This window comes from Hippoglossus stenolepis, chromosome 21 (genome assembly GCF_022539355.2).
Source record: "Hippoglossus stenolepis isolate QCI-W04-F060 chromosome 21, HSTE1.2, whole genome shotgun sequence".
Classification (NCBI taxonomy): Eukaryota; Metazoa; Chordata; class Actinopteri; order Pleuronectiformes; family Pleuronectidae; genus Hippoglossus; species Hippoglossus stenolepis.
The window spans coordinates 19,499,819-19,525,753 of NC_061503.1; the positions used below are offsets into that span (position 1 = coordinate 19,499,819).

Genomic DNA, 25,935 nt, shown 5'->3' on the forward strand with positions numbered 1-25,935 from the left:
AACGTTTAAAGATGAAACCTTTTGTGAGTAAAGATAAGATTGATTTAATAATGACTCTCTCTCTTCTCTTCAGTCTCTTTACAACCTGAGCTTTTATTCTTCATTTTCATTTCCTCCCCATTTCTAATGAATCACAGTGATGACAGGAGAGTCTGCAGCCGCGTGACACAACATCCTGTCCTCTGTGTTTCTGAATGTGCGTCGTCAGGATCTTGTTGTCAGGCTGTGAACTGGCATCTGTTGGATGTAAACTGTACGATGAGCCCCAGGTCTGGTTTGAGTCCACGGCAGATCGGACCACCCGGATCGGACCTGTCAGGGTGTGTCCGAGGAAGGGGCCAGGGTGGGGGGGGGGGAGAGGGCGTGAGGAAGGGCATACCCATGAGCCCACAGTGCATCCGGCCTCGGGGCCCCATCTGGAATTAGACACAGCCTCTCCCAGAGCAGGAAGAGGGAATTTCTAACAGGGGGCAGAAAAGTTAAAGAGGAGTCGACAGAGAAAAACTCTGTTTTTCAAACAGTAACAGAAAGATGAGGAACTTCCTGTTCTCGCTGCTGGACGTGGTTCAGACTGAGGACTGTGAGAGAAGCTGCTGTAGTTCTGTATCATTTAAACCAGTTCTTTGTCTGTGAAAATCAGTTCTGGTTCAGAAGCTTGTTTCTTTAAACAACACTTTCATGTTTGGGGATTTTAACTGGGATCACCAGTAGAATCCAACTTCCCCAGTTCTCTTAATAACCCAGTCACACCCGTCTGACTTCAAGGCCTCAAGTTTCTTTAATCCGCAAGATTCATGGACGATGGAGTAAAATAAACTAGAATCATGTTGTTAAAACACGTAACCAGATTTAACTGAGGCACAAAGCAACATGTAGAACAATGGGTTGTTCTCACTCGTTCCCTTTAGTTTGAGTGTGAACGTTTCAAGTTGCTTTAAAACCAATTAATCTGTTTCCTAAGAAACCAGACTGAACAGATACAGATTGAATTAAAGGGATTAGACCCAAGTCAGGTTGAGTTTAGAGGTCCAGCTCGGAGAGGGAGAGGAAAGTGGACGGTCCTCACAAGTACAGTGTGAAAGAATAAGTGTGTGTGTTGTGTGTGTGTGTGTGTGTGTGTGTGTGTGTGTGTGTGTGTGTGTGTGTGTGTGTGTTCTTGTGGGGAAGGGGACTGCCCTGCAGATGTTCTTTGGCTTCTGGGAGAGAGAGAGAGAGAGAGAGAGAGAAAGAGGAAGAGAGAGAGTGATGTCACATGTATAGTATGTGAACCCCACTCACCCCCACTCACCCCCTCACATTTTTTGCAGGGGCTCAGTTTCTCTCCGCTCCCTCATGACACGACCACAGGTTCTCTATCGCCTGTGAACTGGGAGATCTGTGCTCCTCCTTCAACTCCCCCCACCCATCCTCCTTTTCATTTTCTCTCCCTCCATCCCTCCATCCGCGGCAGAGAGGGAGAGTCAGTGGTCAGCTACAAAGCCTCTTCTCCCTGCTGCTCTGTGGACAATGAGACTGTCTCTGCAGAGGGATGATGCCGTTCTCTGCAGCCGCTGGCACCACCACCCTCCTGCTGCCCTGCACCCCCCACCCCAACGTGTGTGTGTGTGAGTGTGTGACTGTAAGTGTGTGTGTGTGTGTGTGAGGAAGGCAGAACGACTGAGATGCTGTAACATCCTCAACGATGGACTCTGGGGGAAGGTAAGCAAGCAGAGACACTTTGGGCTTCACCAGGACCAGAGGTTCTTTTTATATAATGAGATAAGATCCAAAGTACACAGCAAGTTTCGAGAAGTTTGAAAACTTTGAAAAAAAATAGTTTTACTCAGCCCTGAAAAAATGGGAGTTGATCACAAAATGTTAGATTTTCCACTAAAACCTGTGATTTGAAGATTTGCATTTGTTCAGATTTTTATAAAAAACTTTTGGGAATATTATCGAGAAGAAAAAGTCTCCATTTGCTGCATTAGTTTGGATTTGACTGCAGCAGGATGTAAGTGATGGATATCTGTTCTGTCCCGTGTGTGTGTGTGTGTGTGTGTGTGTGTGTGTGTGTGTGTGTGTGTGTGTGTGTGTGTGTCGATGTGAAGAGTGAAACCACATGTTGAAGAGAGGGCGAGCAGGGCCGTGTGAAGATTTGGATGTGAGGCTGTGGGAGGAGGTGCAGCGTTCAAGGGGACAGGATGAAGTGAGAGATGGAGGTGTTTGTGTGTCTGTGTGTCTGTGTGTGTGTGTGTGTGTGTGTGTGTGTGTGTGTGTGTGTGTGTGTGTGTGTGTGTGTTTGTGTGGGTGTTGCAGAGGGCTGCAGCAGGTCACATTTTTCGCAGCATTGCGACCCTGCTGCTCTCCAGCTCCAAACTAAGAGACTTTTATTCTGACATCCGGTCTGAGGAGGCAGCCAGCTCCCTCCTCCTCCTCCTCCTCCTCCTCCTCCTCCTCTTCCTCCTCTTCTCCTGTGATGTGTCTCTACGATCAGATCAGCAGACACAGACTCTTTCAGGGCTCCTCACTGATTCTCCAGCTCAGGCCTCAGTGAAACACGCAGTGATTTAAAAACAGACGCAACAAAAGTTAGTCTGAAACAAATCGAGTTTAACTGAAGTTGCTTGAAACAATCATGAATTAAGTTTTCAGCTTTTAAAGAGTGATGCAACTCTCCTTTTCATAAAATAGTTGTAATTTTTCACGTAGTATAAAGAGTTTAGTAGTTAGTTTGTGTTTTAAATCCTGTTATAGATCAATATAGTTTCATATTTAAAGTTTGTTTGTTTATAAATTCTTTATTCCTGTTATCTTTATCTCCAAAAGCAGCTGTGTGAGGACAGGAAGTTAAACCTGCTTTTCTGCTCGGTCACTTTCTGAAACTCATCCGTCCGGTTTGTTTTCAGAAAGTATCTCAACACTTCAATCTTCAGGCTTAATTGTGAAGTCAAGGATTTAGATATTTGTAATCGTAGTGTAAATAATCTGCGGGTGAATCAGACTCTGTTTACACTGGGATGTTCCAACAGTCGGACAAACAGCTCAGAGAAACACCGGACGAGCCAGAACAGCTTGTTTCACTTCATCTCAGTTCTGCTTCACTTGTCGAGCCAAAATCAACTCGTCCAATTATGAGTGCGTCCTTTTCTTTTGCTTCCTAAATCACGCCGATGCACATATGATGGTATATATGCGTTTTGTTTCCTTCCATCTTCTTCCCTCCAGGTCTGTGATCTTACAGGTGAAGTCAGTCGCCCAACAGCCGTCGGTCTAATCAAAGCAACCTGTTCTTGTGCATGACCTTTGACCTCCTGGGCTTGTTTTTTTTTTGTGCCTGTGTTTTCCAGGAATTCAAGAATGTGGACGGGGAGGACTACCACGCAGACATGTCCACCTTGGCCTCGCCGGCCTCCCTGGGCAGCCCCGACGTCTACATCCTGCCCCTCACCGAGGTGTCGCTGCCGGTCGCCAAGCAACCTGCTCGGTCAGGTGAGTCGGGTCAGACGGATCCTCGCGTGGCGCTGACTCCTGTGAACACACTCATGTTGTGTGCAGCTCAGAACAGGTTAAAATAAAAACTCTAATAAAAAAACCATAAGAAATTATAGTTAAATAAACTCTTTGGGGAATTATGAAGAAAACAACTCAACCGCCAGGATATTTCCAGTGATGCAATCATGAAAACTCTCTCACACACGGAGAAGTGAACATTGTTAAAACGTTTAACGGGGTCGTTCCACTGCTGTTACCAATCTTCTCACTCACTAAATCTTTCACAACACATTTATTCACACGTTTTCTCCTCCATCAAGAAGGATCAAATATCACAGCGTGATTTCATCCTGATGGTTTTGTCAGTGCTCTTGTAACTTGTGTTTCGAGTCCTTTGGTGGAAACCAATGCAAACCGTGCACAAGCTGTGTAAGAGTGCACGAGACACACGTGCATGTGCATTTGAAGAGAGTGATGTAACCGTGAGGAGGGCCGTGTATCTGGCATTTGTCAAAGTGTGTCCCTGGAGTGAGCACCGCCCTGACACTGGCCTCGGCCAGCTGGGCCTCCACCTATCCCACAATCCCTCGCTGCAGGTCCCTGCAGAACGAACTCTGTGCTCTTCAACTTTCACTCTCTCCCACAGACATCTGCCTGTTGCGTAATGTGGTGCAGGCAGCCAGCCTACACTGCTGCATGTTGGTATGTCAGGCATGCAAGAGCACAAAACCCCAGTGAGAAGATCCCTGGTTCCCTCGGTCGCCTTGTTTCTCTCCCTCTGCCGCTGGGTCACAATGGTTCTCGTTGTGTGTGAATGGGCTGATGCTGCCTGATAAATCTGTCACTGAAGAGTGGTGAGGCTTCAGCATCACGCCCACGCACTGAACTTGTTTGTCGTTAAACTTTACATCCATTTGGTTCAACTTGCATTCGTCAGATAGTCCAGGACTAAAAGATAAGAGCTGGTTACTCCTCGTTGTATCCACACATGAGGAGAGTTTGGGTTTTATCTGCAGGAGCTTTGAGATAAAGTTAACGAAGGTTAATGGAATTTCACTGGGGATTTCCAGCTCAATGAAAAACCCAATGATAGTTAAACATCTTCGGATAAAACCACAGCTAATAAAACTTAAACCATCTGCACGACGTCTCACTGTTATCTGTGATATGGCTGAACCGGCCTGGTAACTCATGCTCTGTCATCTGTAAATAATAGAAGTGTTGGAGAAGAGGTCAGGGATTTATTACTGCACCTTCAGGGAGCCTCACCCACTGACATCATTATAATGTTTTGTTTTTCATTGAGAATCCGTCTTTCTTTACTCAGAACTAATCGACCCCATCTTTGCTTGGTGCCAGGTTCTGTGTTTTATTTGGATTTTGTAGCTCAGGCACTAAAACGTAAAGAGACAAAGGGAGTGAAATCAGGGGATTTCAGTAATTATGATGAGAAAAATACCGTAATGAAAAGGTCTTTAGTTTGCTTTTCATGCATTTGTAATTCCTGCTGATTCCTGAGAGCTGAGGTAGACAAAGTACTTAACAGCTTTGAGTAAGACTGGTTACTTTCTGCCAATGTTCCCATCTCCTGTCATCCGGCCGAGCACTGGGGCTGTGGAAGGACTATGTGGATAGGTGGAGTTCCCACTGAGACACCAGTACTGTAAGTGCTTAACTCGGTCCAGGGCCCAGTCCCCAAGATCCGCCCTGATGCAGCTGTTCTGTTTCTGCAGGCTGCTCTGCAAAGACCGATGGAGCTCACACCCCCACAGGAGACATGGGAACACTGGTGAAAACACGGCGCTGCAGAAACAAGTCCAGTTCCACTTTCAATCCACTTAGAGCAGAAACAAGTTTCACGTGCATCGTCCTAACAAACAGTTTTAAATCTGCACAACAACAACAATCACCTGCGTCCCCCCCCCCCTCTAAGTGGGTTAGACAAACAATGGGCAGATGTCAGAAAGTGAATTTAAATGCTGGTCCAAGGCCGGAGCTGCAGCTCGGCACCTCAGCAGAGAGTGCAGCAGGATGCACCGGAGTGAGAGAGGGTAATGGGAATTCCATTTGTCTCTGAGTGATTTAGCTGCTGTGCATCTGACTAAAGACTTCCTGCTACAGGAGCGTTCTTCAGAGAGATGCCGAGAAAAGGCCAGACGGCCGTGACAATGGAAATTGAGTGAGTGGATTGGCTGTAAAGACGTCTGAGAACTTAGCAGGGTAGTCGAGGTATTTTCAGCTCGTCTCAGTGGGTCTTAGGGAAATAAACACAAGGGAAATAAGAATTAGAAAGCAGAGTAAACATTTTCCTCAAATATCTTAAATAATAATCCCAGGAAATTTGATAGAAATATTTTTAGATGTTTTGCAAAGACAAAGATATGAGACAATCAAATGGCTGATTCTCCTCCTCTTCCCCTCACTGTACAATCTGTGTCGTGAATGTCTGAGGTGAACGTGGTGGTGAAGGTATGTCGCTGTTATCAACAACTCTCAGTTCATTCTTATGTCAAGACGCTGGTGGATAATAGCCCCAGTGTGTGAGCACTAACTGGTCCTAACTGGTGCCATGCTGCCCCAAGCAGCCAGACAATGGTGGGTATTCTGCTTTGGGACGGAGAGAGCGTGAGTGGGTGTCAGGAATGACCAGTCTGGGGGAAGGAGATGGGGGCGTCCAATATGGCCTCAGCACAGGGACGAGGCTGTGTTTGAGTCTGGAGGGGGAACGCAGCATCACAAAGATGTGTCTGTCTGCCTCTGCACCCACAATCTAAGTGTCATCGTGGGAGATACAGAAAGAAAGAAAGAGAGAAAGAAAGAAAGAAAGAAAGAGAGAAAGAAAGAATAGATGGAGAAGGGTGGGAGATGGTGGGACAGAGCCGTCACTCTCGTTTCATTTGGCGGAGCTGGGGCAGGACGGCCGGGCGAGTTCAGCAGAGCAGCAGAGACTCGGGGAAGCTGTCAGAGATGCATCAGGGAGGCAGAGGACAGTCGGACAGATCGGTGCCGGACGAGGTTCAGGACAGAATAAGACCGAAGACTCGAGTCTGGTTCCTCAACTTGTGGAGAATGAACAATGTCCACTGCCACAGCAGGAAGTTTCATTATAAAGAAGGTTTCTACCAATCCACCGGACAGAGGACGGATTCTACTGCGGCCACTTAAACAGCTGGATGTGGTGCGTTGAGTTAAAGGCCTTTAAAGTCAATCATCTTTATTAACAAGGTTTATGATTCTCTTCCATGTAACTGAGTGACCTCTATGTTGTATCATCTTTAAGATATTACAAACTATACTTTGTTTTCTTATTAACTTGACATCATAACATAAATTCACCCATTTTACTGTATTTTACATTTCACATTACACATACATGTAGTGTGAAGTTTATCCTACATGTTAGTGACACATTCATATTTTACAAATAATAACTGACATAGTACATCTTAAATAGTTAAATCTTCATCATGTTACGTTGACATTTTAAAGTTTAAAGTATAATTTAAAGTTTGATCAAATTTCAGTGTTTGATGTCCAGTGGGATCAAATCAAATAAGTTTCAGGTCTCAAACTAAATTTGTTTTTAGTTTTTATAATTATAATTGTAATTATGTTTCATATTGAATTTAATGGAAACAAAGTTGTGGTGAGACAAACCAGACAAATCATATTTGGCTTTAATGTGACATAATGTTATTTGGGTTGAAGACACGTAACCACAGGCTGCTGGTGGATGTTTATCACTAACACCTCCTCCTCCTCCTCCTCCTCCTCATCCTCCTCCTCATCCTCCTCTTCTTCTCTTTTCATCAGTCCATCTCCTGAAGTCCACAGACCTGAGCCGCCACAGTCTCCTCTACCTGAAAGAGATCGGGAATGGCTGGTTTGGGAAGGTGAGTCTCAGAAGACAAATCCACCTGCAGGTGGTTGAGTGGAGTCTTTAAAGATGTCTGACACGCTGTGTTAGAGAGAGAGAGAGAGAGAGAGAGAGAGTGTGTGTGTGTGTGTGTGTGTGTGTGTGTGTGTGTGTGTGTGTGTGTGTGTGTGTGTGTGTGTGTGTGTGTGTGTGTGTGTGTGTGTGTGTGTGTGTGTGTGTGTGTGTGTGTGTGTGTATCTCCACCTCTTGTCAGTTCATCTTTACGCTGGTGATGTTTCAGAGTAGTCGCCCCCTGCAGGTGAAACCATGACGTGTCCTGTTCTTACAACCAGATAACATGTTGGTGTCACTCTCTCTTCTTCTCTGTCTCTTTCTCTGTTTCTCCTCCTTTTCATTCTGTGTCTGTTTGTCTCTCTCTCTCTCCTTGAACTCCTGCATGGCTGCTTCACCTCTTTCTTTGTGCCCCCCCGTCCTCGCTTCATCGGCTGGCTTGTGTGTAAATGTCCATCTGTGCGTCTTCCCTGTGCGTATCTGTCTCCGTCTGGGCTGTTTCAGGTTCTGCTGGGGGAGGTGAACTCAGGCCTGAGCACCACTGAGGTGGTAGTGAAGGAACTCAAGTCCAGTGCCAGTGTGCAGGACCAGATGCACTTCCTGGAGGAGGCGCAGCCTTTTCGGTACATGTTGACGTGGTTTTGTTTTCAATGCAGCAGATAAAAAATATTACTGTGGTAAAACAGTATCAGCTCCTCAGGAATAATGAAAAAACAACTTCACTTCAGATCCAAACGAAGAGTTTGACTTGTTCTTATCTCCAGTTTGGAGATTTTCATTTTCATGACACATAAGAAAGAGCTTTCTCTTATTGATTCTTGTTAAGTAGAAGTTTCATTTATTGTAAATCAGTCATTGTGAATTATAATTATAACTTTTCATATAGTCACAATCCCTCATTATTTTTCCAGTCTATAATAATGAGCTAATTTATAAAATATTCTGATTATACAGCTTGTTTGTACAGTTTGTGTGTCTGTGTGTAGTCATGTTTGTGTGGTCACAGAACCCGACTGTGTGTTAACTGGTCCTCTGCTCTGCAGCCTCCTGCAGCACCCTGCTCTGCTGCAGTGTCTGGCCCAGTGCACCGAGGTCACGCCCTACCTGCTGGTGATGGAGTTCTGTCCACTGGTGAGTGAGTGTGTTCAAAAACAATATGAATTCACATTGAACCTCTGAGGTGAATGCACAGATATCAGCTCTTGTACTTTGAATGGGTTAATCTGAGACGAGCAGCGACACAAACTGTGTTGTGTTTGTTGTGTGTGTTCCCGTTTTGGAAATCTGTTCATTCAAACACTAACATATTAAACATGTAGTTTATAAAAGAACTGGTCCTTTGCTTTGAACGGAAATCCAGCTTCAGACCTACGTTATAAATATAGTTTATGGGATTTTTTAATTAATTACTTCTAACAACAAAACATTCTTGGCAGCTGCTGTAAACTTTTGTCATCGGAGCCCAAAGTCGCCACTAAGTCATTTTACAATAATGTGACTCAAACTGCAGCAGAACATCCAACATCCGCTCCTCAGGATTCATTTGTTCAGTAAATTTAACTCTGACGTTTGTGGTGATGTTAACGTTTTTAAAGAACAGTTAATCTGCCAAGTCAGAGCTTTGGATTTACTGGCTGCTGATCAAATATATTGTTTATGGTTGAAATTCAATTTCAGATTTTTCATTCAACGTTGTCAGGCAGCACTTAACCTCTGTATTCAGGGTGATTACTGTGACAGTGTGAATTATAAAGTCTGTAGAGCTGCAGGTAACTGACGTGAAGGTAATTCATCCCAGAAAATCTAAAAAGAATCAGTAACTTAGAAAACCAAGTGTGTTGGTTGAGTTTCCACAGGTTCTAACACAAAGACGTTACACAACCCGACTCCCATTAACCACAATGACAAGACTGCCTTCCAGTGGTCAGAGGTTGTAACATACGGATGTTTTCTGCCTCCTCCAGGGGGATGTGAAGAGTTACCTCCGCAGCTGCAGGACTGCAGAGACCATGACCCCGGAGCCCTTGATCCTTCAGCGGATGGCCTGTGACATCGCCTCAGGACTCCTGCATCTGCACAAACACAACTACGCTCACAGGTATCGACATGTTTCTGCTTTTAAATATCACACATTTTAGAATTTATAAACTGGAATCAAGCTGTGTTTGGTCAAATCTGCCTTTTGCTTGTCGGTTGCTTCCTGAAACAATATCCTGGTGCTGCCTGAGTGCTCTGACAGACTCCAGCATCAGTGATTTTGTTGCAGGCGGTGACCCCTCGTCTCCAGAACCACTCGACCCACCTGGATTCTTTCTGTTTGCTCTCAGTCTGCACTCAGGTCTTCTAAATATGTTTCTGCCTCATGAAATACGAGCCTCCTCCAATCTCTTGTTTAGCCTGTGTGTTGTTTAACTCCTCCTCCTTCTTCGTCCCTTCCCATCAACCCCTCTGTCTCCAGTGACCTGGCACTGAGGAACTGCTTGTTAACTGCTGATGTCTCAGTGAAGATCGGAGACTATGGCCTGTCCCACAACAAGTACAAGGTCCGTTCATCAGAGAAACACGCAGACGGCAACATCAGCAAAGATAAACTGTTTTGTTATGTTTATTCAGAGTTTTTGGATGAATCTGAAAATTTGGAAAAGTGACCCTGAAGATTTAAAGCTGTTGATATTTTGTCTCCTCTCAGGATGATTACTACCTGACGTCAGATCAGATGTTCGTGCCGCTGCGCTGGATCGCTCCAGAGCTCGTGGACGAGGTGCACGGAAACCTGCTGGTGGCAGACAACACCCAGCAGAGCAACATCTGGTAACACACACACACACAGACACACACATTGGATCAGTTGTCCCACAGAAACAGTTGCATGCTGAATAGTTTAAAGGTATATTTATAGGTATGTGTACCGATGTGGAGTGATTGATGACGTTGAATCAGCAGGACGTGTTCTCCTGTGTCTCAGGTCTCTGGGCGTGACCATCTGGGAGCTGCTGGAGTTGGGGAACCAGCCCTACAGACACTACTCTGACCGACAGGTGCTCACCTACGCTGTGAGGGAGCAGCAGCTGCGACTTCCCAAACCACTGCTCCCAGTGCCGCTGGCTGAGCGCTGGTGAGACGCACACACACAAACACATCTTTATATTATATAATTATAATAAAGAACTTTACTCATACTGAATAGAGAGCCTTGGTTTTATTGTACAGAGAAAGCAGTGTAACATAATCAGAGGTGCTCCTTCTGAAATACTTTACATTATCTCCAGGTACTTTACAAAGTAAGGTCAAGACTTTACAGTGTTATAGAGAAAACCCTGGACTGAGTAGTTTGAACTAACTACATCTTTAAGGACCAGGTATTCGTGAATTATCCAGTGAAGCTAAACTCTGACTCACTCGCTTGTTTTTCAGAGGAGTCACTTCCTTTGTCGAGAGTCAAAGGAAGTGATGCTGCAGCACTAACAACAGATAGATGTTCTCCACTGTGTTGAAACATGACAGCGCAATAAATAATATAATTATTTCCTTAAATTGAACGGCCCCTCAGGAGAAGAACAAACAACACAATTAAAATCCCTTCCAGCTTCAATGGATTCTCATTTCTTCAGCAGATTCTAATTAATATGCTAATCCTGCTGGTTTCGTTTCCCTCGGCTGGGAAATGATTGTCTCCTCTTTTCAGACCCGTTATTACAATTTAGTCAACAAATTAATTGAGTTTTAAGGTTTTTGTAAACTACATTTCAAGTTTGATCTATATTCTCACATGTTGTCATATCTCCGTGACCCTCAGGTTTGAAGTGATGCAGTTCTGCTGGCTCCAGCCGGATCAGAGACCCAATGCAGAGGAAGTCCACTTGCTGCTCAGCTACCTGTGTGCCAAGGGGGCCAGCGAGGCAGAGGAGGACTTTGATAGGCGCTGGAACTCGCTGTGTCCTGGATTCAACAGCCACCACGGTGCCTCTGCAATGTCACAAGACCACCCCTCGTCCACCTCCTCCTCCTTCCCTCTCCTCGAGCAGTTTTCGGCAGGCGATGGCTACCACTCGGAGTCTGGGGACGACATACTAACAGTCACAGAAACCAGCCATGGCCTGAACTTTGAGTACAAGTGGGAGCAGGCCAGGGCAGACCAGTCCTATAGAGCCCAGGACTCCTCCAGTACCCTGGGTCAGGTCAACCATCATTGCCAGGAAGCATTTTATCCACCAGGGGGCATTGTTGGTGGCTGCCCTATGGAGAGCCTCAGCCACGCAGTTACTCCTTCATACTACCAATCAAAACATCTCCATGCTCCTGGTGTTCTCCCCGTCCTCAGTGCCCATAGCCCCTCAGTAAGCAATGAATACTACATCCGCATTGAAGAGCCAGTGGATTGTAACATCGATCTGGACTATACCATGTGCTCCTACAGCCCAGAGTATCAGGGCAGCAGTGGGAGCTTCCTTACTGGGAGCGCAGACTCAGGCGAGTGCATGGCCTGTCCATCACAAGCTAAGAACATGGGCATGGCTCCCTATTGGGCAGCAGACATCCATAAGTCAGATGTGTTTGACTCCAATGACTCGAGTCCGGCCATCTCCCTGACAATGGAGCCGCTTTTAGGACAAGTGTCGCACAACAGCCCCCTACGACCCTGGGAGTCCAGTCACTATGTGTCCTATAAAGACAGAGACGGAGGTTACTACTATGAGCACTCGCCACCTTTGGGAATCGACCACTATCTGATTGGAAGTGACCACTCCAGTGAGCACCATCAGGAAAGCTGGGGGTCGAGGAGCTTACGTCAGGCCCTGGGTGAGTTGGAGAACCCGCTGGGTGTCACCCGCACTGTGACCAGTCCACCTCAACAGGCCTACAGAGATCCATACCTGGACACAAGTCAGACCTCCATCATCGGAAAGAACGTGACTGGGGGTTACTACGACATGATGGGCTCGCTCAGGAAGACTATGCCCAGCCACACAAGGCACAACAGCCACTCGGTCAGTATCAACATGGAGACAGAGGGGGCGCTCTTTATCGGGCACAGAGACAGCGATTCAGAAGAAGAAGAAGAGGAAGATATATTTGTTGAGAGACACACCTGCAACACGTGGCCTTCAAAACACCGCCACAGCAGCGCGGGTCACCACAGACGGGCGAGCTGTAGACAGGACGCTTATGTAGATTTCCACTACACCATGCCAAGCACAGACATTGAGGACTCCTGGCCAGAGGAGAACAGCCTGGCCTTCCACTCTCTACCCAAACCTATCGACTACCTTGAGCCGCAACAGGCCAAAGACAACAGTGCCTGCCTCAGTCTGAGCAAACACCACGCGATGGTGCCTTCAGACAACTGCAACACCTACATCTACCTGTGCCACGAGGGCGACACTCCGGCACCAGCGTCTGGAGAGTGCTGCCACTCCCACTTTGTTGACCCACTCACCGGTTTGCTCGTCAGAAACAACAGCTACAGTCACAGCAACTACGTCCGAGATAAGATCGTTGACCCCCCATGCAACGAGGAGATGATCAATCTATCCCCCGCTCCAGGGGGTCCCATTGTGGCCAAACCCACCTTGATAAAGACTGAGGAGCGTGGAGAGCAGTATATTGACCTGACAACTAATGGTTCCCCACTCAAAGAGAAGAGGGAGGATGTAATCAAGGAAAACCTAATCATGCAAAACCCCACAGAACCTAAAATAGAAGAGGTGACGCTGACAATGACGATCCCTCCGCCTCCTGATGACAACATGCACGTGATGGTGGCCCTCACAGACCCGGAGTCAGACTTGAGTCCCACTGGAGACAGCGGCGTTGACCGAGGCAGCTCCAGTGCTTGTCTCGCTGACATCCTCGACTGCAGCGATGATGACGAGGAGGAGGATGACATCACTGAGGATATCACCGACGTCACCTCAGGCATCTTCGCTGACGAGTCCAGTGAGCTGAGCGCTTCTCCTGCCTTCAAGTCTCTGCAGAAGCAGGTAGGAACTCCCGATTCCATGGATTCCATGGATCTACCATCTGCAGCTGGGTCCTGTGAAGGCTTCAGCCCCGCCTCCTCCAGCTCCCCTAAAGCTATGGACAGTGGCTACGACACAGAAAACAACGAGAGCCCAGAGTTTGTACCCAAAGAGCCTCATGAACCCAGAGAACAACCTCTGGCAAAGCCTACCCTAGATACAAGCCTGGAGGAGGACGAGGAGCTGGAGGAGGCCAAGGAGGGGGAACCATCACTGGGTGAAGATGTGGCCTCAGGAGCCTCTCAGACGGGCGACCACATCTTTTCACCACTAAGTGATGAAACCCCGTACAGAGACTCAGCGTACTTCTCAGACTACGAGAGTGAGAAGCAGTCCAGGGATGAAGGAGAAGAATCATCATCATCGACAGGAAGAGATGAACAAAGAATGGAAGAAAAGAAGGGAGAGAAAAGGAAGAGTGAGGATGAGGAAGAACTTGAAGACGCTGCAGCAAACAAAGACATCAAAGTTGAAGTGAAGCACATATCAACAGAAGGAACAGAATTCTCTTGTCCACCAGAGATGGAGGAATACTTGAGAGAGGATTGTCGAGATGAGGAGTTGGGGCTTCCTCTGGAGCCCTCTGTGTCTATAGAGGGAGGACTGGACGAATGGCCGTCCCAGGACGAGAGCTCATCTCTCGGGGACTGGGCAGCAGAGGTGGTGGGGGCCATGGAAGAGGCGCTTGGGGCCCTGAATGGAAACAGTTCACACAACGTTAAGGTAGAAAGTGACGAAGCAGAAGTCTTGGAAGACTCAGAACCAACAGAAGAGCCAGTGATCAAGACCCTTCAGACCAGGACATCCGGTGAAACCCTGCACTCTTTACCCAAAGACGAGGTGGCCCTGCAGCACACGGCTAACACCCGACGGTTCTCCACTTCCTCTCCTCCACCCCCGTCAACCCCTCCACCTCCGCTCCCTGCAACAGACGGCCGGGGGTCTCCAGCCGATGGGGAAGAGGCGGATGAGGAGGACGGCGACACAGACGACAGCGATGAGTCCGATGAGGAGCTGCGATCCTACAGCATGCAGGAGCAGAGCTGCGGGGAGGAGAGCGAGGAGGAGTGCCACCCGGTGCCCATTGTGGTGAGCGACGACAGCGAGGCCCACAAACTGCGCAGCCTCCTCAAGATGCCAACGCTGCTCACAGAGGAGAACCTGCAGGAGGAGCTGGAGCGCACGAAGAAGACGGTGTCCTTCTTTGACGATGTCACCGTCTACCTGTTCGATCAAGTGAGTAGGAAAGAGAGAAAATACAAGTTGTATTTAATCAAGTTTCTACAAAATGAAAGAATCATTCTTTGTGAAAAGGATCAAAGAGAACTTGAAACCAGCCTCATAACAAAGGCCTGAGATAGAATTGTCCTTCTTACTTTGTTCAAACCTGTCGGTCTTTTCAAACTCTGTTAATCACTGAATGCTTCTGCTTCTTGTCTGTTTGCATAGAAACAGGTTGTAGTGAGATCGTATCTTCTCCTTTCTTCTCTCTGTTCGCCCTTGAGCAGATCAAACTCCTGCCCACACACAACACGAGCACTTCTTTCTCACTGACGCCTGCATGGTGTGTTTAGATAAAACTCTTAAAGACGACTTTACACTTTATGATCTCAAGTTCAGATTTCCACCACAGGCCACATTAGGTTTCTACATAAAGTTACAGGTTTCTAGCTCAATACAGACTGAACAAAACCCTTCAGCCGTATGAAACCACATTTAAATTCACTAGATCCAGATTTTTATTTGGATCTACAAGAAATATCAACCCCCTAAAGATTCCCACACAATCTGAGAAATCAACAAATCAATATGGATTTTTTTGGGGGGGAAAAGTGAAAAAGAATTCCTGCATCCACAGATGTGATGTTGAGTTTATATAACACGAGCTTCACAGTTTTCTTCTTCACTGTCTCCAGGAAAGTCCGACTAAAGAGCTGAGTGAGCAGAGCTTCCCTGTGGGAGCCGAGGGTCAGAGGTCACACAGCAAATCCAAAGAGAGAGTCACCGCCTCCGACGACTCCTCTGATGGGAACATCTCAGAAGAGAGTGAGTACAAGCACGGAGGTTTTTATAAAATACTGTGGACGTGAATAAAGACGTGACGATTCTTACCGTCTCCTCAGGTGCAGGGTACGAGTGGGAGGACGACTTCCCCCTCCTGCCTCTCCCAACGTCCTCAGGAGCATCCGACTCTCCTCCCCCCCGCTCCGTCCCCAAAGCCCCGGACGCCAAACCGGCCGCTCAGTTCTCCCGCTTCACCGTCTCCCCCTCCAGCATCTCCCGCTTCTCCATCACTCACATCACTGACTCTGATATGGACTCAGCAGGAGGTGAGTCTCCTCCGGACCAACGTGTTTCTCATGAACTCACAACGTTACTCTCAAAGAGTTCAAACTTCTTTCTCTAAATATTACACATTAATAAATTTACAACTTTATTCTTGTAATTCTACGACTTTGTTCTCATAATATTATGACTTTATTCTTGAAATTACAGAATGTTTATTTCTCTGGACATGTGAGAAGTGTTCAGCTTTCAAACATGAATCCAAACTTGGCTCCTCTCAGATTTTAAGCCTTTAGTAATTAAGAGGCTCTAATCTAAATCTATTCTTAATCGTGTTTGAACATGTTTTGGTTTGTTTGGTTTTAATAAAATACTTTAATCGTGTATGAGACTAATTCCAATCTGGGAAACCGGCCACTCTAACGGAGCCGTTTCTGGCTTCAACATTTTGCCTAAGAATTAGAGCAAAATGAGATAAAACACGTAGAAGTCTGATTTCTGTAAGAATCCCTTGTACACATGGATCTGTTCTGTGTTTTGCAGGAAGCAGCGAGGACGGAGACAAAGAGTAACGAGCTGTGGATTTTTACCGCCTCTCTTTGACGACAGTTTGGCCTCTAGCATGACTTCTGAATTATTTCATAACGTCAGGTTTCAGAAACAAGACAGTGCCTCTCACCCTGTGGACACTTTGGAAAAGTCTTACCACCGTGTAGGACTGACCTACACTTAAAGATTATCATTAATATATAAAACTTTTACAGAATATTAATATATACTGGATGTAAAGAATCTTTGAAAGCAGGGGACATTTGTTTGTTGAATTTTTTCTGATTAAAAAGACAAATGGACGGCGTTTGGAAATAAATCACGTTCACCACCTGGTTCACTTCTTAATTTGTAACAGGGAGTAATGCTGAGAGCGCGGCGCCCCCTGGAGGAGACGTGTCCATCTGTCACAGAGTTTGGGGCTTTTTGACGAAGGATCAGCATTTTGAACAAGACTGTACAGCTCCACTGACTTTTATCAGAAAGTGCTTCACTTGTCTTAATGAACGTGGACGAGAATCTCTGAGGTATCACAAGTAATATAATGTTAATATTTGGATTCATGCAGAGTCGAAGGTCACACGCAGGAATCTGAACGGCTCCTGTTCGAATGTTATTTTGTGGAAACAGACGAGCGAACGTGGACAACCTGATATTTTCTCTTCTTATTTTTTATAATAGAAATCACTACAGTGCTGTTTTACATGATTATGTGGCTCAGTCTCTCTCAGCAGCACCTTCACAACCAACCTGTTTTAAATCAGGCACAGTGTCGCCATGGCAACAAGAAGTGAAGGGAATAGTTTTCAAATATAGCAATGCATGGTTTCAAGTAGCTAGGAAACATTAGAAGTATTTTTCGCATTTGGAATTGAGACAAAGACACATGGTCACTGAAATCCTTTCTCATGTCGCAGCTCCAAAAGGAGATCTTCAGTATCTGGACTGCAACTAATAACGACCCAGGCCAATAGTGTTAGGAGACGCAGATGATTGGGTGTTGATATTATTAAAGTATTAAATATATAAATGTCTGTTTGTGTTAATCCAGTTAAATACCAGACAAAACAAAGAACTTCATCACATTGATGCAAAAATCCTGTAAATCCAACATGGTCCGAAAAGCAGCGATTTGCAGCAATATCCACAAACACTGGAATTACATTGATGACAAATGTATGATTCATAATCTCCCTCGGCTCAAAAAGCCACGATATCAAAACTCAAACCTGCCCAACAGTATTACAACAAGTCTATTTTTCTCTGTGTTAGTCTGAACAAACAGGATTTTTCATATGTAAATCAGAACATTAAATTCTGATATTTGACAGCTTCAGCCCATTTCTACCTTTTTATCTGTTTTGAATGGAAACACCCGACTTCACTGTTACTGACACAGATGCTGTATTTTGCCCGAGATGAGCTTGTTCGGAGCAGTTTTGTATGATTCTGCTTTTCGATGGCTTCCTCTGAATAATAATAATTTGGTTTATTTAATTTAAAAAAGGACAAGTGCGAGCGCCACACTGAAACAAAGAGAGTCATAGGATGAAATATTAAAAAAGCTGTTTTCAAGTGACGGATCAATGTTCAATGTGTCTGATCAGCTGATTGAAGGACGGAGCCGAGGTCACGATCCTGCTTTCTGTGTAAATGTGAGGAGGGAGCGTGTGGTCGTCTCATTCCTCTCCGAGGCTCTGGAGCCTGGAGCACGAAGTTCAACGCCCTGTGACCGAGTGTTTGTTTGCCTCTTTAATATTCTGTACGTTAGCAGCATAGAACCATCTCGACTATCTGTAATATTTTTGTATTTCCACGAATACTTTGGAGAGTATTGATGTACTGTACCTGTGAAGGAGGGGAAGTATGAAACAATGTCTGTTTATTTTTGCCAAAGAGAAGCTGTGTTGTGGTTCAGGGGCGAGACCAGTTTGTGTGGTGGTGACAGACGAGGAAGATTGAACTGATCTTTAAAAAATAATCGTGCAGGAGACGTTTTGGTTTGGAACATGGTCAGTAATGTGTCCCCCCCCACTGACCTGGACACATCATTACCTTCTGTACCTTCTATCAAATATAAATAAAGTCTGTTTTACACATCTTACATTATCTTCATTAGGTTTTTATCTTCTGTCTGTTATTTAGCAGGATCAAGAAAAAACTACAGGTTGGATGAAGGAGATTTTTCAACCTTCTCGTTGATTTCTCAGAGAATAATTCATGAATCATGATGAGAAGACACTGAACTCTGATCATCTTCAGGCACAGCACAAGTTGTCACAGACCGAAATCTAAGATCCGGTCCAATTTCCAAAGTCTCTGAAAGAATCTGTGACCCTATGATCACATAAGTGAAACCTCTAAAAGACACATATATTGTGTAGTGTGATCCCAGCACTGCAGTATTTATACACAACATACACAGCACACTGGGGGTAAATACTTGATCCTTTTATTCTCAGAATTAAATTGAAAAACACTTTGTTTACTATCACGATACAAAGACGATTCAGTTAGTCTTCGTTCATCAGAGTTACACCGATGTAGGTTTGATCAGTGTGAGCAGACATCTGGTTTTATTAAAGAGGAGGAAACGCTCTGAACTTCACGAGTAGAAGGTTTAAAGTCTGTTGAACCTCTGACTTCACTCAACATCTGTATGTGACCGAGCGCGTTCATCTCGTGACATAGATACAAAACATTTAGTGTTCGATGCAGATTCTGGGACAGTTCGGTTTCTCTGCAGAACCCTGTTTGAGAATCTACGTTACATCTTGATTTGAAATACTCAATTCATTTTAATAGTCATCATAGCTTAAACAATACACTGAAGATAATTAAATCCACTGACACCAGTTTTTAAAGTCATTGCTGAAAACTGGATTATCCAGAGCAGCTGGTCACTGTGTCTGTAAACACATTGTTCTGGGTTTTAGAAAGAAAACAAATCTCAAAACAAGGAAAGATTACGTTTTAAAAACTGTTTGCATAGAACAATCATTTCATTTTTATGAAAGATAAATATCAGCTCAGTCTAATTTGGACTTATTGGTGTAACTCAGTTTTTCTCTCACCACAGTAATTTGAAACACGATAAAAGAACAAAATGAGATCACAACGTTTCTCTGATTGAATCAGTGAATATTTCAGTTGGAAACGTTGCTTTCAGCAGATTTAACAAAGCATTAGTCTAAGAACAATATAGATCAACATTAATCAATGAAATCTGAGAACAAGAACATTATAATATTATTCAAGGTACAAACACCTTCAGTGCTGCTTATATCTAACATGTCAGAGTACAAGATTGAGTATAAGTATACAATTAAGTGAAGATACTGTTCTATGTAGTATTGTGCTCATCATTCTGATTCATCATCCTCCTGAAACTTCTCACTTCTGATTATCCACCTTGGTTCAGACTCTTCTGTTTTCTTGCATCGGACGTTTGAGATCAGTAATAACACGTGAGGCTAAAGGTGAAAACCTCACGAGACGTGTATCTTACCCACGTGAAAGCCCTCGCGCTGCAGCCGGGGACGAGAGCTGAGTTCTCAAAGCACAGAGACGTCTCCAGGTCTTCAGCTACAGACCCTGTGAGTCCAGTCACAGATTCAAGGCTTTGAAAAGGATCCAGGAATCTAAGTGAGACACTTTCAATCCTCATTTGACACCAAGCGCTTGATTTGAAAGTGACGACGGTGAAACGCCTCCACTGTTCATCACTGTGTGAACTTTACAGAAACAACTAAACAATCAACTTCATATTGTTCTGACTGTCAATGTGCTTCAACGCTAGAAGATCAGGTTTAAAACACTTGTTATTTACATGATCTCTCACCTAATGCACAGATTACTGCATGTGGTGATTGTAGTGCTCCTCGTGTTTCTGATGATTTAATCCCACTAAGTGATGATGTGGTTGATTCGGAGCTTTGCAGCTGAGGCGGTGCGGTCGAGCACCAGCGAGCCACCTGCAGCTGATTCAAACTGGGGGGGGGGGGCTCAGATTTCCTCTGCGAGAGTCGAGGTCTTCTCCAGGGAGTCGTAGTGAGCTTCATCCGGCTGATCCTCATCCTCTTCTTCATCCTCTTCGTCAGAAAGCGGGGGTCTGGCCGGGGCCTCCACGACCGGCTCGCTCGGTGGATAGTCGCTGGGGAGAGGAGACAAGAAACAAAGTCAAACAAACATTTAGCTTCCTTTTTATTACATAAAACAGAATGAAAGTCATGCAGAAGAGGAAACTGTGGTTTTTCAGCAACAAGTGAAGAAGTGAAGTGAATAAAAAGTGGGATGAGTCGAGCAGGAGGAAACATGGAGCGTCAACATGCAGAACAAACAGTGAAATGACCCAGAAGCCGTTCAGTGACACCAGAAGCCGACGAGACAATGAAGCAGTTTCTCATGATGATGATGATGAAACGCTGAAAGATGAAGAGGTCGTTTTCAGACCCTGACGAAGAGGCTCAGTCACTTACGATGGTTTTTTGGGTTTTCAAAACCGGGCGTAATCAGGCCCTGAGCTGAAAGGAAGAAACAGTCCTCAGGTGTCAACACTCTTCTCAAAGGAGACATGTGACAGTCCAACACAACATGAGGTTCACACTCTTTGTTCTTATTACAACAACATGCATATTTAACTACTATCAACACGAGTCATCACTTTATGGTGCAAATAAAAAGACCATGACTGACATGACTGGGAGCCTCCATTTGAACTTTGTATGCAAAATTAATCAAGTGTAATTTGACTTGTTTACTCTAATTGGATTAAAATGAAGACTTGTCATTTGAATACAGATTATTCCATCGTGGTTTTCCTGTTCTCACTCAGGTGAACTGTCAGTGATCAAGATGCATGATGAACTAAACGCTGTGCTGAGGCCTGTGGACGCCGCCAGTCAAACTCAACATGCTCTTTTTATATTCATGGTAACTTATTCGTCTCATGAAATTCAAACGTTACATGAATAAATTCACACAACACATCAGGTGTCCACACAGTCACCACGGCAACAGGTAAATCATGACCCGAATATATTCACACCAGAAAACAGGAAAACAAAAACATGAGCAGGCAGAGGAGCTACAGCAAAACCAAAATGAGACCAGACGCTTTGTGATGAAGACCCAAAGATGAGGTTGAGTTAAAAAGTACCTTCGCTAGAGGAGGAGCAGGCCAGCGGTGTTATGGCAGCGGCAGGTCAGGGCGGGTGGGAAGCAGTGTAAACACTACTGTGCACTCAACACAAACACACACACACACACACACACACACACACACACAACAAACAGTGCAGGAGGGAGGTAATGAAGGGAACAGTCGCAGCTCATGAGCAGGAGGAGCCGCTGGTTAATGAGTTCAAGTAAAAAGATGATCCACCTTTTATTTATTGATTTTAAGTTTCAGTTCTGCTTTTAACCAAATAACTGAAATAGAAAAAGAGAATAAAACACTACATCTAACTGATTAAACAAAAAAAAGAGGAAGATTTCTAGTTGGCTCTTGATTTGAAAATAAACGAAACAACAAAAATGTCCGGCTGAATAAATTTATTTTATACTTTAGTCTTAGAAAGTCACCGTACATTTGAGGTCATCAACTTTAGAATTATTCGTGCCCCCAAAGCATGCACATAACTTCTCTGTACAATATTCAGATTCCTTTTTTTCCCCTTTCACAACAAAACTCATCAAAATAAAAGCACATCAGTCGATGCAGGAGTTTGGGGCCACAGGTGGTCGGTGTGCTATCTCTGCAGCGGTGGCAGTCGTACCTTGGACTTATTTTAGTGGAGAAAGAAGAAACACTGGCAGCTTCCAGTCGTTTGTGCTCGACTTTTGTTTCTGAATTTATCAAAACAGAGATGGAAAGAAAGGAGGGTTGGCAAAGCTGAGGGGGAAGACGAGTGTTAGGTCACAGACAGACGGAGGAAGAGACACAGAGGACACGTCTCTACGATGCAAACAGGTCTCACAGGAAGACTTAAAACATTTTTCTTTTAAAGTGAAAAAGGAAACAGTATTATTAACAACTGTTGAGAGAAAGTTTCTGCTTCACTTTTTCACTCATTCAAAGAAAAAAACACATTTTAAGACTCTGCATTAAATGGTGCAGACATTTTTGCAAAGTAGGAGGCAGAGGAGAGGTGCAGAGTTTAAAACTTCACCTTCTCTCTTTGGTTAAAAGACTTTAAAGAATCATGAGAGAAATCGTGGTTAGTGGACATCAGAAGTCGACGGGGGGGACGGTGGTGAGAAGACTAACTGACGAGCAGCTTCTTTATTCAGCACAGAGAGAATCAGACAAACTTCTTTTTTTCTGCAAAACATGATGCTGTTCACTCACTGAGGTTTTTAAAATCACGTCTTTAATTGCAAAGAGCAGAAGAACAAGGAGGCTGAATGAGGTTTGAACACGGAGCCCCCCCCCTCTGCTCGTCACGGCCTAGCTACACCACTTTGACTCCATTTATCACCGTACTGCCGCTGCCTCATTCTACCCTCTGGATCCAGATGTTTCTCACACTCACTCGCCATAAAAATATAATATTCATGTTATATACTAATTCAAACATCAATAAGAGGCACTAACACACATCTGAATATGGAAAAGCATTTAAAGTGTTTGAAATGGGAACCGAGTCCAACGGGGGGGCCAGTTGTCGTTTCTTTCATGCATGAACAACTTTCAACTGAAAATGTATAATTTAATAAGTCTTTAATTTGAGTTTGTTGTTTAAGCAACAAAATATATTCAATATACAATCAGTAAAAAAAAGCTAAGCAGCAGCATTTTAAAAGCTGCAAGCACCGAATATCTGACAAGTTTCTACTTTCAAAACTTCACCAGTTCTAAACACTTTTCATTTCAGTGATTAAAGAACCGAGCGTTTCTCCAAACCAGCTCGGAGCCTCGAGCGCGTCGGGGCCGAGGGTTCGTCGACCCCATTCAGCCTCCACATGATATTCACACATCACAATAAATAGAGGAAGGGGCCCGAGCACCAGTGTGTGTGTGTCCGAACACAGTCGCCCTCCGATACAGACGACGAGACCGATACTGAAAACGTTAACTCTGTTCACAGGAAGTCAGAAATATAGACTATTACTTTTATAAGGTGCATTTGGTTATGAACGGATCATAGATACTGTAAGACAAGCACTTCTGTATATGGCACATTTATGTACAGTCAACATTCCATTACATCGTCTCCGGTGCGTTAAAACAGTTAATTATCGGTTCACTACTCGTGATACATGACCTCTTGTCTCAGAGTACAAAACCTCACAGCATGAAAAGTTATTATTGTTAAATACTGAGAGAATCAGTAGAAGTATTGATTGTAATGTTTTTACATCATGAAGATCCTCTGTGGGATCAACGACTGTACGGTTCCACCCTGATTTACACACATCCTCCACAGGGTCATTCTGATGGAGCGCAGGACATTCGTGAGATCAGGTTCCTTCGGGGGGGAGAGAGCCTCCCCGGCCGTAAATAAAGGAAATGTACATGCATGAAAGACGAGCAAAAGATACACTTTTCCTCAGAGAAAAGGTCCATCCCTTTGATTTTGAATATTCGGATGGCACAGAGTCCATTTTGTTCTGGTTTGGCCGGGCGTGGCTGAGCGCCCAGGCTTCACCAGCGGCCCGGCGTGGCCACCGGACCGTCAGACAGCACAAGGCAGGATTGGTGGAAGAAGGGAGGAGGGAGGTGAGGTCCAGAAAGGGGGGAGGATATGAAGAAGGCAGGACTGAGGTAAAAGGGGTGAGGGTCAGAGAGGGGAGAAGACAAACACCCGAGCGTCTTCGTTGCATTGATCAACTTGGGGAAGAGTTTATTGCCATGAGCAGGAGGGAGGGAGGGAGGCAGGGCAGAGGGGAGGGAGGGAGGGGGGGGGGGGTTGAAGGGCAGCGAGGTGCCTGTCCTATCGCATCGTCTGGCTGAGTCTGTTTGTCTGTCTGTCCTCACACTGTGGAAATCAACTTGCCCTCTGTGGAACTGTGGACAGAGAGAGGGAGAGGCTTCCAGGAGGGCGGCTCAGGAGAAACAGCAGCAAACACAAGTAGGAAATAAATCAAGAGTCTGAACTGAGACTAAACTTCCTGCTGCGTGAACCTGAGGTTTAACCTGTGGATGTGAGGAGGTGGGAGCAGTGAGGAGGTGGAGGAGCTGCATGGGGCAGGAGGAGGAGGAGCTGGGAGGTCAAAGCATGAGTGTTTGGATATTAATGGGAAAAAGAAAACTTAAATCAACTTAACACAAAAACCTAAATAATCAAAGACTTAAAATATTATAAACTTTAACTTATTTATCACATCCGCCAAGGAGGTGACGCTTTAATCTGTGTTTGTACGATTAGACTCAAACTACTGAACCCATCTGCTTTAAATTGGTGAAGGGGTTCGACTGTGAGATTTATGAATATGGGTTATACAGATTAAATGTGATTGACTGATTGACATGGGCCCAGGAGCAATCTGTTACATTTTGGAGCAGATGTGATTTCTCTTTCTCTAACATGGTGAGATGGGGCATTAGCCTTGGCGGAGGTATGAGTGCTCCTCTAGTTTCTAACGGTCCAGTAGAGACCTCTTATCATTCAAAGCTGGTGTAACAACACAAAGCTTATTGTGTAACCACTATGCACTAATCACTACATTATCACTAAAGGCTTCATGTGTCAAACCAGTGCAAACGGAACAGGATGGAAACACAAAGAAAAGAACACAAAGCAACATTAAAAAGGAAAAGAGGTGTGTGTGTGTGTGTGTGTGTGTGTGTGTGTGTGTGTGTGTGTGTGTGTGTGTGTGTGTGTCCTGCTGGTTGTGTGTCTGCAGGTCTGGACTTAAAAACGTTCAAATCCCTCAACTCTCTGTCTTCAGTCACATCATTCAGTCAAAGCTCAGTGGTTTCAGTGGTTTCAGTGGTTTCAGTCTCCCAGTAAAACGTTCCCCTGGATTCACCAGAGGACACGCCGCCCCCCCCCAGCTGCTTCACCTGAATCTAACACTGAACTGACTGAACTGGAACCCTATCAACCAGATGTGCTCAGGTGGTTCTTACCTTGTGGGGAAGCGAGGCTCGTACTCTTCGACCCCGTGCTGCAGAGACGTGAAAACAAGACAATGAGTCACACATTAGAAAAACTTAGAAACCTGACAGATGGCTGCTGCAATGACCACAACAGCCAGCAGATGGCAGCAAAGACACATGGTAGAAACTTCAATGTGAATCTGAACAGGTGGAGCTGGGTATTAATAATAATTAAATTAACATGAAATATATCAATAATTAGTTTCTCTCCTTCCATTAAACCGTCCAAACTGTGTCTGTGTTGAATCCTTACTGTGATGTTTGACTGTGAGGTTTCCCCAGTGACAGGGTTAGGGTTATTTCAGTTTGGCAGTTTGTAGGTTAAAAGATTTTTACATTTTGATGCCAGGTCGGTATTGAAATTGATATTTTTTGATGTTTGACAACTCCTGAATCATTTTAGTCTCTTCTCAACTGAAGCTTGAAGAGTTTCCCTCAGAGACGGAGGCAGTCAGCCGCTCAGGCCGACTTCTGAGCTGCTCCCCATCCTGCATCAACAGGAGCATGTGAAGTGAAGTCCAAGTGATCTGTGCGTTTACAGGAGTTAATGTAGCGGAGCGTTCTCTGTGGCTGGGACC

At 45.0% G+C, this 25,935-nt stretch overlaps 2 protein-coding genes across 12 annotated transcripts in view; one reads left to right on the forward strand and one right to left on the reverse strand.

Moving 5' to 3' along the window:
• Positions 1-18,358, forward strand: part of aatkb (apoptosis-associated tyrosine kinase b) — a 36,518-nt gene extending 18,160 nt beyond the window's left edge. For 2 of the 5 annotated variants that reach the window (XM_035146737.2, XM_035146739.2), the window contains exons 3-14: positions 3,327-3,468; positions 7,285-7,364; positions 7,904-8,022; positions 8,443-8,530; positions 9,364-9,497; positions 9,858-9,942; positions 10,089-10,210; positions 10,365-10,514; positions 11,196-14,655; positions 15,336-15,465; positions 15,543-15,749; positions 16,249-18,358. In XM_035146737.2, coding sequence (XP_035002628.2) covers positions 3,327-3,468; positions 7,285-7,364; positions 7,904-8,022; positions 8,443-8,530; positions 9,364-9,497; positions 9,858-9,942; positions 10,089-10,210; positions 10,365-10,514; positions 11,196-14,655; positions 15,336-15,465; positions 15,543-15,749; positions 16,249-16,277 — 4,746 coding nt within the window. In that variant the 3' untranslated portion in view covers positions 16,278-18,358. Of the gene's footprint in view, positions 1-1,441; positions 1,699-3,326; positions 3,469-5,560; positions 6,650-7,284; positions 7,365-7,903; positions 8,023-8,442; positions 8,531-9,363; positions 9,498-9,586; positions 9,738-9,857; positions 9,943-10,088; positions 10,211-10,364; positions 10,515-11,195; positions 14,656-15,335; positions 15,466-15,542; positions 15,750-16,248 lie in introns of those variants that run through there. The other 3 variants (XM_035146738.2, XM_047338468.1, XM_035146741.2) reach the window with 3 other exon arrangements.
• A 332-nt stretch (positions 18,359-18,690) lies between these two features.
• Positions 18,691-25,935, reverse strand: part of baiap2b (BAR/IMD domain containing adaptor protein 2b) — a 53,923-nt gene continuing 46,678 nt past the window's right edge. For 4 of the 7 annotated variants that reach the window (XM_035146742.2, XM_035146745.2, XM_035146744.2 and 1 more), the window contains 2 exons: positions 25,328-25,365; positions 18,691-20,407 (listed from right to left, as the gene is read on the reverse strand). In XM_035146742.2, the coding sequence (XP_035002633.1) occupies positions 20,260-20,407; positions 25,328-25,365 (186 nt within the window). In that variant the 3' untranslated portion in view covers positions 18,691-20,259. The other 3 variants (XM_035146747.2, XM_035146746.2, XM_035146748.2) reach the window with 3 other exon arrangements.